Raw genomic sequence first — 11,213 nt, forward strand, 5'->3', positions numbered from 1 at the left:
TCTTCAAAAACATATCAGAAAAAATTTTAAAGTATTAGAATAATGTTCATATTTTAAAATTTTAGCTTTTCAAATACTTAATTTTAGCATATTTTTAAATTAATACTTATTAAAATATTACCAATTTAAAAATTCATAAAAAATAATATTTAAATATAATTAAATTTTTATTTTTTAAATATTAATTTTTTTAAAATATTAATTTTTTTAAAATTTTAAATTATATAATTTAAATTGTTAATTTATTTATTAAGTATTTTTTAGTATGTATTACTTTAACCATTATTTTGACCATATTTAAAATATTTGTTTTTGCGGATGTTTTAATTTAATATTTAATAAAATTAGGATCATCTTAAATTTTTAAAGATCTACGTAGATTAATCATTGCTCAATCGTGACAAAACTAATAAGGATCATTTTCATTAAAAATTGGTTTTGAAGTCCTCTTTATCTATGATTTAATTGTGGTAAATTTGGAGGTATGTGTTGTAGTCCAACTTATACATATTTATTTATTTACTTTATGCATTCTAGTTCAGGGGAAAGAGATTCTAATAATTCAGAGTTCGTGCCGAGAGGTCATGACATTGGCCAAATATTATTTTCACCAAAAATTAAATTCGGTATTCCCTGAACCTTCGTCCTTAACAGGAGCTCGTTTACCACTCGAGCCCATTTAAATAGTGTAATATTATAATTTTATGTTGAGTTTGAATCATCTTATAAATAATTGTTAATAAATTATTAATATAATCTTAATTAATAAAAACATTTCACTTTCCATTTTTTTTTAAAACTAGCCGATTTTTTCTCAAAAGAAAAAATTAGTGGACGAGTTTGAGATTTTAAATATTTAGGTTCTGTTTGTTAAAAATAACTGTTGAATGATAAATCATCTGATAGTTTATAGTTTATGACTAACTACTGATGATTGATAGCTTATAGCTTATAATTTATATATGATGAGTTATAGCTGATAAATTAATTGAAATGTTTGAATTAGTAATTCAATTAGTTGATAAATTAAAATGACATAAAATATTTAATATATAATTGTTTTATTTTAAATAGAAATAAATTATAAAGGATAATAGTGAAGTTTATTTAAAATAATAAGGATAAAAAATTAAAAAAATTAATAAGTTATAAATTTAAATGCTATTTGAAATTACATTTAGAAAATAAGCCATGAGCTAATAAAATAAGTTATAAGCTCGTGATGAAATAACTGTTACCAAACAAATTTTTTATTGTCATATGAACTTATAAGCTATAAGCTATAAATTATAAATTCAAAAAATATCTTGTCAAACAAAACCTTAATAATTTGCCGAGTTCTTATTTTAATTGAGTTTTTACCTAATAATTTAGTAAGAATAATTTCATTAGTTTTTTTTTTTAATAAACAATGGAATTAAGAAACAAGTATAAGGGATACTCAAACCGACGAACAAAGCGGAAAATTTCTACATCTCAAAGCAATTGAGAGGAAGAATATTCCAAACATGAAAATCACAATTGTCTACTAAAACATAATTAGCTCGAAGTCAAGACCAAGATAAATAAATTATACCCGACACACACTCAGTGAAACTGTAAATATCGTCCTTGAAAATTTTCGCGGATTTATATGAAAATTTCATTACTTAAAAGTGAATAAATAAAATGTCCCGGATTTAGAAATACCCTAGAATCAAATATCATTGAAGCTACTAACTAGACTGAATTAACACACAATTTTGTCATAATCATTCAGATTGGATAAAAAGACCAACGTGTCAATTACATTTATATTTTAATTATATTTTAAAATCATAAGGTAAGCATCCACATTTAGAGATAAAGTATGAGTTTTTATTTATTTTTTAAAAATAATTCCAATGACGAAAGTTTACCTTACAATCTGATTATATTAAATGAATAGAGCGTGTAATAATTAGTTAAAAATGATTTGATTTGAAATGAAATCTTCTTATATAAAACTATTAACAGTTTTTAGTCATCCATCTTTTTCTTTTCCCTTTTTTTATTCGATAAATTATCTTTATTAAAAAAAATATTAATAAATTTTCCATTTATTATTAATTAAAAATCTAAAGCAAAATTTTATGTTGAGCAAGTAATAAAATTATTGTTCTTTTATTATTATTATTATACCATTTTTTCTTTGTCCTTTTTTTTAATGTCACACACAACTAATTAGTGTATATAAACACCTTAAAATTAACAAATCATTTGCATAAAATAGTGATAAAGGAAAATTTTCGACAATATTTGGCGAGTGTTTATCGAATTAGAGAAATGAATTCATCACTAGCAGGTGCGGGAGCGGGATCTGGTGACGATGAAATTGATAACTCATCAAATGATAGAAGAGCTTCCTACAAACGCCTTACTACAACTCAATCAACTATACTTGAAAAGTAAGATTATTTACTCTTCTAAACCATAGTTTCAATTCTTTTATTTTTATAAGTTAGTTCAACTTTTTATAAGAATTGATTTCCCTTTTGAGATGAAGCTACAATACTGGTGGTAATCGTATATTAGGGTATAGAACTAGTAATTTTATCTTGTAATGAACAATATTTAGTTATGAATGTCAATTCACATCACTAAAGGGGATCTCGTGAAAATAGTCTCATTAAAGACCGATTGACAAAGATTTTTTTATAACAAAATCGATATTAAAAATAAAATCTAGTTAAAATTAGTTTAAAATCTTGAATTATCATGCGGATGACAGCTGAACAGAGATATTTAAATCTAATTTAAATATTTTTGAAACGAATTTAAATTTAATAGTTAGTTGATTATTTTGACTCAATGGCCAAGATTATTTTATATTAAATTTATTTATTTACATAAACAAGTTATATAATTTATCTTTCAATTAATTGGGAATTTTTATTTTGGATGTAGTTTCATGAAGGAATGCCACCATCCAGACGATGCTCAAAGACGTCAATTGGCTGAAGAGGTTGGGCTTGAGCCCAAACAAATCAAGTTTTGGTTTCAGAATAAGAGAACTCTGATGAAGGTGATTCCTTTTAACTATAATTTACATTTTTTTAATTAAAATTACCAAAATATTTTTATATATATTTTCTATTACTTAGTGTTATTCAAATTTGTTTTGAAAAATATAATTAAAGTTTTGATTGGAGTTTTGATGGTCAAAATAAAAAATAAATAATGTTTCAATCTAATCTTTGTTTTTTAAAATGTTTTAATTTAGTGTTTGATGAGATAGTAGAATATGATAAAAAAAAATTTAAATCTTATTCTATCTTGTTTTTCTAGTTAAATTTTTTATGTTGAATATGAGATGAATTCAAAAATCAAGGGGATATGATAAGACAGTTCAATTGATATTTACTTTTTAGGCTAAATAAATGTGAGTTATTGGTTTGGGATTCAATATGTGAAAGTAATTTTTTTTGGATTTTTTCATAATATAAATAAGTTAATGATACTTATAAATTAATAATTTTTAAAAAAGTTATTGATTTATTATTAAAAAAAATTAAAATGAAATTTATTAAAAATTAAATAAAGTAATCAATATTAATTTTAAAGATAAATAATTTATTAGAATTAGAGTATTTAAAAACAATTTACATTAGTTTTATTTATAAAAAATAAATACAATTTATTTCAATAGTAGTTTTATCATATATTTTAAATTACTTATTTTAAATTACTTATTTTTTATTTTTTGTTAACTTATTAATATTTAAATTTAATATAAAAATCATATGTAGTCATTTCACATACATAATTTCAAATTTTAATTATTGTATACATTTTATTTTGTGTAAGTCAAACACATAATAAAATAAATATTTATCATATCATTATTCTTTCATATTCTCATTAAACCTATTTTTTTTGCATTTTATCATGCACCCTAAATTAATAGTGAGTTTATAATAATATTGATTTAGATATTAGAAAGATCAAAACTATTGTTTATTTTCAAATTTTGTTTTATATGTTTTTAGCACACCATTTTAAGTACGAATAAGATAGACTATTAATATGATTTGAAATTTATTATAGTTTAATCATGATTAAATATAATTTCGTAATATATTTTTCACGATTTAATTATAGATAAATAAACCCCTATTTATTTTTATGATATTTGAACGTAACTAACTTATATAGAATCGACTCTACTTAATGCTAATAATTTTTGTGTATTTTTTGTTTACAGAATCAACATGAGAGGGAAAATAACTCTTCTCTTCGTCTGGAGAATGAAAGGATTCATAATGAAAACCTCTTAATCAAAGAGGCACTGAAGGCCACAATTTGTTCAACTTGTGGAGGTCCTCCATTTCCTCAAGAAGAGCATGAACATTTCATGCGCAGCATGGAACAGGAAAATGCTCAGCTCAAACAAGAGGTTACTCAAATGATTTGAGTCAAATCATTTCTTTTACTCTTTTTGTTTATTTTTGTGTGCATATGCATAATATATATAGCTATAACATTGTTGCTTTTGTATTGATTTTCTCTTTCAGTGTGACAAAGTGTCAAACCTCATTGCAAACTACATGGAGAAAAAGATATCTCTACCTGAGTTTGAGCAAGCTCTTGCTACTGTGAAATCATTCTCAAGAGATAGAGACCTTGAACTTTCACCAAACCAAACGGTCTATGAAACCCTAAGGCATGTTCATGTTCATGTTCATGGTAACCTATCCATGAGAGAAGCTATGTTAGTGAACATCTCAGAACAAAGCCATGATGAACAGAAGAGAATGATGTCTCGAATTGCAACCATCGCAATGGAAGAGTTAGCTAGGCTCGTTAGAGTTAACGAGCCTTTCTGGGTTTACACTACAAATGCTCCAGATGGGAGATTCACTCTTGATCGTGAAAGTTACGAGCAAGTTTTTCCTAAGGACAATCACTTTCAAGGTGCAAATGTGTGTGAAGAATCTTCAAAATTTTCTGGAGTTGTGAAACTTGGTGGCTTGCAGCTGGTTGACATGTTTCTAGACCCGGTAAGCATGCAACTATGGATCCTCTATGCTGTAATATGGTGCTACTGTAGCATTAGTAGCACCATACTGCAGCAGTTGAAGAGGATCCAAGTTTAGTAAGAATATAAATTGATGAAAAAAAATAAAATTCTTTAATTTTCTTAGTCCTTTTATTTAGGCTTTGTTTGGATTGATGGAATCGGATGGAGCGGAGCGGAATGGAATGGAATAAAATGATATTCCATTGTTTGGATAATTTAAAAACGGATGGAGCGGAGCGGAAATGAGTGGTATGGATTCCATTCCGTTCCATCACTTACAACCATATTCCTTCCCCTCCGATTTGAGCGGAATGAACAATTTGTCTTATTCCGTTCTAAAATTTCCAAACAATGGAATGATATCTTCGTTCCGCTCCGTTCCATTCCGCTCCATCCCACTCCGTTCCGCTCCATTCCGCTCCGTTCATTTCGTGATATCCAAACATAGCCTTAGTGATAGAGTTAGAAATTGGTTTAACATTTATGTCTCTAATTTTCAGGTCAAATGGAAAAACTTGTTCCCAACAATTGTTACGAAAGCTGAAACTGTCAAAGAGTTTGAACCTGGTTCAACAGAAAATCGAGATGGTGCTTTGCTTTTGGTATAATCATTTCTCTTGCAAATTTCGATTTATGTTAGGTTTCTTAGCTATAATTTTTCTTGCAACTTTTTAAATGTTTATTTTTCATGTCATCTAGATGCATGAACAAATGCACATTTTATCTCCTCTTGTGCGCCCTCGCGAATTCAACATCCTTCGTTACTGCAAACAAGTTGATGCTGGCGTATGGATGATAACTGATGTGTCGATTGATTCATCTCGACCGAACACTATTCCTCTCTGTCAATCCTGGAAGTATCCATCCGGATGCATAATCCGCGAATTGCCTCATGGTGCCTGTCTGGTTAGTAATTGCATACTACTACCTCTAATATCTCCATTATACTTTTTTTTACGCTATCGCGTTGATATTCGATAAATAAAATGTTATGACATGTTTTATTTTAGGTTACTTGGGTTGAACATGTGGAAGTGGAAGATAAGATCCATACACACCTTGTGTATAGACATCTTATCAGTAGCTTTAATCTATATGGAGCTGAAAGCTGGATTAAGGAGCTTCAAAGAATGTGTGAAAGATCTATCAGCTTTTATGCTGAAACTATACCTAATCAAGAAACTGCAGGAGGTTAGTTACACTTTTCTTCTCAATATTCATCTTTTTCGATTTTATGATGTTATATTCGATAAGTTAATTAGTACTATTTGGTAATAATTTTTCAGTGATCACATCAATTGAAGGGAGGCAAAGTGTGATGAAGTTTGCTCATAGAATGGTTAAGATGCTATGTGAAAGTTTAACAATGTCAGGTCAATTGGAATTTCAACATGTAACTCTTGATAGCGTTGGCGGAGTTAGGGTTTCTATTCGCAAAAACAACAATTATGGACAACCAAAGGGCACGGTTGCTGTTGCTGCTACCACCATTTGGCTCCCTCTTCCTGCTCAAAAAATCTTCGAGTTCCTCAGAGATCCTACAAAACGATCCAAGGTACATTATCTAGATTTACCGTCTTTTTTTCCAGTCAAATAGTCTAATGGCTAGAATTTTATACATGTGGAGCATCGCGTGCTCAAGCATGCATCATACTGATCAAACTATACTTACGAGACGTTCAACAATATATTATAATTAAGATTCAAAACATTTTTTATAAACTGAGTATCATCTGTGCGCAACTGTAATTACTTGTTAAATATTTTTCTTATAGTGGGATGTCCTTTCGTCTGCAAATCCAATGGTTGAGATTGCACGCATCTCCAATGGACCCTATCCTGGCAACAGCATTTCAATTATTCAGGTACTTATAATTTCGTTACAAGTTCATTTTTCAATATCAAATATTTTTATTAATTTTTCTCAAATTTTTTTCATGTGAACTAGCCATCTATCCCTCGCGAAGACCAGCCGGTGATCCTCCAAGAAAGTTTCACATCTACTGTGGGATCGTACATTATATTCGCTCCCACAGATAGATCATCTATGAATATAGCCATTCGAGGTGATGAATCAAAGGGGCTAGAAATTCTTCCAACGGGATTTGTTATTTGCTCAAAAGCTAAACCGAATGCAACTTTCGAAACATCTGGTAATATTGGAAGTGGTGCTGGTGGAGGTGGTGAGGCTGGATCATTGTTGACTTTGGCCTATCAAATTCTTATTTCTACTTCAACTGGAATTGGAACACAGCAACATATGGAATCTATGGCTTCTATCAACTCCCTTCTGTCCGGTACTGTTCGAAACATTAAGGATGCTCTCATGTGAGATTTGAGTAACAATTTGGAGTAGTTGTTGTTTGTTTTGTTTTTGTTGTTTTTTGTTTAAGAAAACTATGTTATTGTTTTTTATGGACCAGTTGTTGTTGTTGTTGTTGTATGGTGATTAAGTTTGTTTGAGATTGAATCTTAATCATACATTACTTTTGTGGTACTTTTCTATGAATGATGAATAAAAATGATACTTGTGCTGGTAATTGTTTCTTGTGATCATTGATCTATTTTTGTTTCTGTTGTAAGTTAGAGCTGTTAGCTCTTATGATGGGATTAGTTTATATTATTTTCAGCTGATATTTTTAAAAAGTTTCAATGCTAAGCTTGTGTAATATTTATTTGATATTTTTAATAGCATTTCGTCAAATATCAAATATCAAATATTAATTTGATTGTTATTAAGTCATTTGGTAATATGTGTAATTGTCGCCTATTTTAAAAATATTATGGGGATACAATTTTTTAACAGTGATATGTATGATTTACAAGTCATTTGGTGATGAATCCTTGCGTAAAATGGATCAAGGAGGAGAAGCCAACACGAAATTCTTTCATAGATGTATGCAAAATAAAATAAAATTTAATGAGATTAATTGCTTCGAGTCAAATAGTATAAAATTGATAAAAGTGAAAGAGATAAAGGATGGGACTATGAATCACTTTTTAAGGTTGTATAAAGAACAAAAGTTGAACATGTCGATTCTGCAGAATTTAAAATGCAAACGCATTATCAATGAAGACAATGAGAGACTTAACGCAAAATTTAATATAGAGAAGATAAAAAAACAATTTGGGAATGTGAGAGCTCAAAAAGCCCCGCTCCCGGCGGCATAAACTTTGGATTCATCAAGGAATTTTGGGATGTAATCAAAGAAGATGTTATTAGATTCAAGAAGGGATTCCATTTAAATGGCATAAAGGTTAGATGATCAAACTGTGCTTTTATAATGTTAATTTCAAAGATAGAGAATCCAACGAAGTTGAATGAATTCGGGTCGATTTCATTAATTGGATGCATGTATAAAATATTATCAAAAGTGTTGGCTAATAGATTGAAGCGGGTGGTAAAAAAGGTTATCTCAAAATCGCAATCGGCATTCTTAGAAGGTTGCCAAATAACTGATGGAATACTTATAACAAATGAAATTGTGGATGACGCTAAAAGGAGAAAAAGAGATGCATTGTTGTTTAAAGTAAACTCGAAAAGGTGTATGATTCTGTGGATTGTAAATATTTGGATTTTATGATGGAAAAAAATAGGATTTAACGATAAATGGAGAGGGTGGATTTCAGAATGCAATCAGAGCATCACCATGTTAGTATTAGTCAACGACAATCCCACAAAAGAATTCGGAGTAGGAAAAGGCTTGAGCAAGGCGATCACTTGCCCCTTTCGTTTTTTTCTAGCAGCAGAAAGATTCAATTTATGGATGTCAAAAGGCGTGCGTTTGAATCATTTCGAGGGATATGATGTAAGGAGCATAAACGTAAGTGTCTCTCATCTCCAATACGCGGATGATATTCTGATTGTGGGAAAGAAGTGATGGAAAAATGTGAGAAGCATCAAGGAAATTCTACAATTGTTCGAAATGTCATCTGTGTTGAAGGTAAATTCAACAAAAGTCTCTTAGTTAGGGTCAATATTTCACAGTATTGGTTGGAAGAAGCGAAACAGACGCTAAATTATAGAGTTGGAAATCTATCGTTCAAATATCTAGATATCCCTATTGGAGGCAATCATAGAAGAAAGGAATTTCAAAAACACGTGGTTGATACAGTGTCGAGAAGATTGTCTAAGTGGAACAATAAACACTTGTCTTTAGGTGAACGTATCGTGCTTATCAAGTTTGTCATCTATGTTTTACCAGTTTATTTCCTATCTTTCTTAAAAGCTCTGTAAGGTATAATTTCTAATCATGAATCTATCTTTAAAAGGTTTTTGTGGGACAGCGAATGGAGAGTAAGAAAATCAATTGAATTTAGTGGGATAACTTATGCAGTGAGAGAGAGGATGGAGGATTAGGATTAAAGAATTTAAGAGCTTTCAATATTTCTCTTTTAGGGAAGTGGGTCTGGAGACTGTACACTAAGAATCATAGTTTTTGGGTTAAAGTCCTATCAACTAAATTTGGTGAATTAAACACAAGAGTGAATAAAGAGGAGAGGTTCAGTTCAAATTGGTGGAAGGACATAAAAGGTGTGGTGAGTAGGGTGTGGGACTTTAAACTCCACTAGTTTTCTGAAAATTTGTGCAGGAAAATAGGAAATGGCGCCATCACACAATTCTAGGGAGACCCTTGGTTGGAGGGATAAATCTTGAAGAGTAGACATGCTGGATTGTTTGACTTGGTCTTGAATAACGACGTTGTCTTTAGGAAAGTAATGAAGAGTAGAGAAGAGGAAAATTGGAACATATTGTGGAAAAGAAGGCTTAATGAAGAGGAAAAAAAGTTGGAAAACGAAATAAAAGAAAAGGCTTATAGAATAGTTTTGAGGGTAAACTCGTAAGACGAGTGGTTTTGGTGATTCTTACTCGATAAAGGAAGCTTATGCGTTAATTGTAAAGATTAAGGATAGAGAACGGATGAGCAAATATGCAGCTGCATCGAGTAAGTTAATCCCACTTAAAGTATCATCATTGATTTGGAGATTGTGGCAACACAAAATTCTTGCCAAGAGAGGGATAATGAATGAAACACATATTTCGTGTCCATTTAGATTTGATGAAGAAGAATCTATTTATCATTTATTTTTTGATTGCCCAAAAGCAATGGCGGTTTGGATCGTGATTCTTAAATGGTTGAATGTGTCTGTTGTTTTACATAATTCGGATTTGGAAAATTTCACGCAATTTGGTGGTTTATTCGATGGCGGTAGGGTGAAAGGAGAAATATTGAGAACTATTTGGTTTGCTTGCATTTGGAACTTGTGGAAAGATCGAAATGAAAAGGTGTTCAGAAATAAGGACTTTAATGCAGAAAAATTGTTAGAGTGTACTCAATTGTTAGTCTTGGAATTGGCTGAAATGTAAAGTGAAGGGCTTGATTACTCCCTTAACCAGTGGTTATCAAATGCAATTTCAAGCTTATAGGGATTACGATTCTGCGAGTTTAAGTCGTGCAGGCGCAGGAAAAGGCGTTAATCTTGGTTGTTTGTCCTGCTGGAAAATTGTGACAGAGAATGTAGCAGTGGTGGAAAAGTTGGATTGACTAGGAGATGGTTTATGGCGGTGCAGGGATGTAAAGTTGTGTTTCCTCATAGCATTAGGTGTTTTCCTGTTGGTTTGTGGCGGTGCATGGCTGTATTTTTGTGTGCGGACGGCTGTGGTTTTCTTCCACTATGTGATTGTAATCTGAAGAAGAATTTGTTGCAGGTTGTTTAATGGGCTCGGGGTTGGAAAATTTAACGATTTGGTCATGGTATGGTGTTGGTTGTACTAGGGGGCTGGTTAGTGCTCTAGGAATTCTTGTATTAATTGTTTGCTTTTGTTATGGTTGTGTGGAATTGTTCTTGTTCTGGTGTAATTTTTCTCAGCATATTTTATGCTCTTCTATTAATTAAAGTTTGTTTTGACTTTTAAAAATAATAATTTTCATGTGCTTCCTAAATGGTGGTTATGAATGGGAATAAATTACGCCAATTAATAAGGGGCCGAGAGCCAAGTCTACACAATTTTAAGGAGACTAAACTTCTTTTAAAAAGAAAAGATCTATGATCTTCTCATCCATTTTATATAGGTTAAAATTTTATAATGAGTAAAAAATATCATGATTGTCAAAATCGAGTATTTACGAAAAATCAAATAGAACTTCTCTTTATGAACAATTATTTCTAATAC

The 11,213-nt window shown here is 30.3% G+C and overlaps 1 protein-coding gene across 1 annotated transcript; it reads left to right on the top strand.

Moving 5' to 3' along the window:
• The first annotated feature begins 2,282 nt into the window (after positions 1–2,282).
• Positions 2,283–7,543, top strand: LOC131636141 (homeobox-leucine zipper protein HDG11-like). The gene is made up of 10 exons (XM_058906796.1): positions 2,283–2,426; positions 2,926–3,043; positions 4,223–4,414; positions 4,533–5,018; positions 5,539–5,640; positions 5,738–5,944; positions 6,049–6,229; positions 6,325–6,593; positions 6,814–6,903; positions 6,987–7,543. The coding sequence occupies exons 1-10, from the start codon at positions 2,305–2,307 to the stop codon at positions 7,368–7,370; spliced, it is 2,151 nt and encodes a 716-aa protein (XP_058762779.1). The 5' UTR covers positions 2,283–2,304; the 3' UTR covers positions 7,371–7,543.
• The last annotated feature ends 3,670 nt before the right edge of the window (positions 7,544–11,213 follow it).

Source organism: Vicia villosa, unplaced genomic scaffold, assembly GCF_029867415.1.
Source record: "Vicia villosa cultivar HV-30 ecotype Madison, WI unplaced genomic scaffold, Vvil1.0 ctg.001648F_1_1_3, whole genome shotgun sequence".
NCBI lineage: Eukaryota > Viridiplantae > Streptophyta > Magnoliopsida > Fabales > Fabaceae > Vicia > Vicia villosa.

Coding starts and splice junctions, on each gene's coding strand:
- LOC131636141 (XM_058906796.1), top strand. CDS start 2,305: ATGAATTCATCACTAGCAGGTGCGGGAGCGGGATCTGGTGACGATGAA. Junction 4,415..4,532: donor ATGCTCAGCTCAAACAAGAG/GTTACTCAAATG, acceptor TTTCTCTTTCAG/TGTGACAAAGTGTCAAACCT. Junction 6,904..6,986: donor ACAGCATTTCAATTATTCAG/GTACTTATAATT, acceptor CATGTGAACTAG/CCATCTATCCCTCGCGAAGA.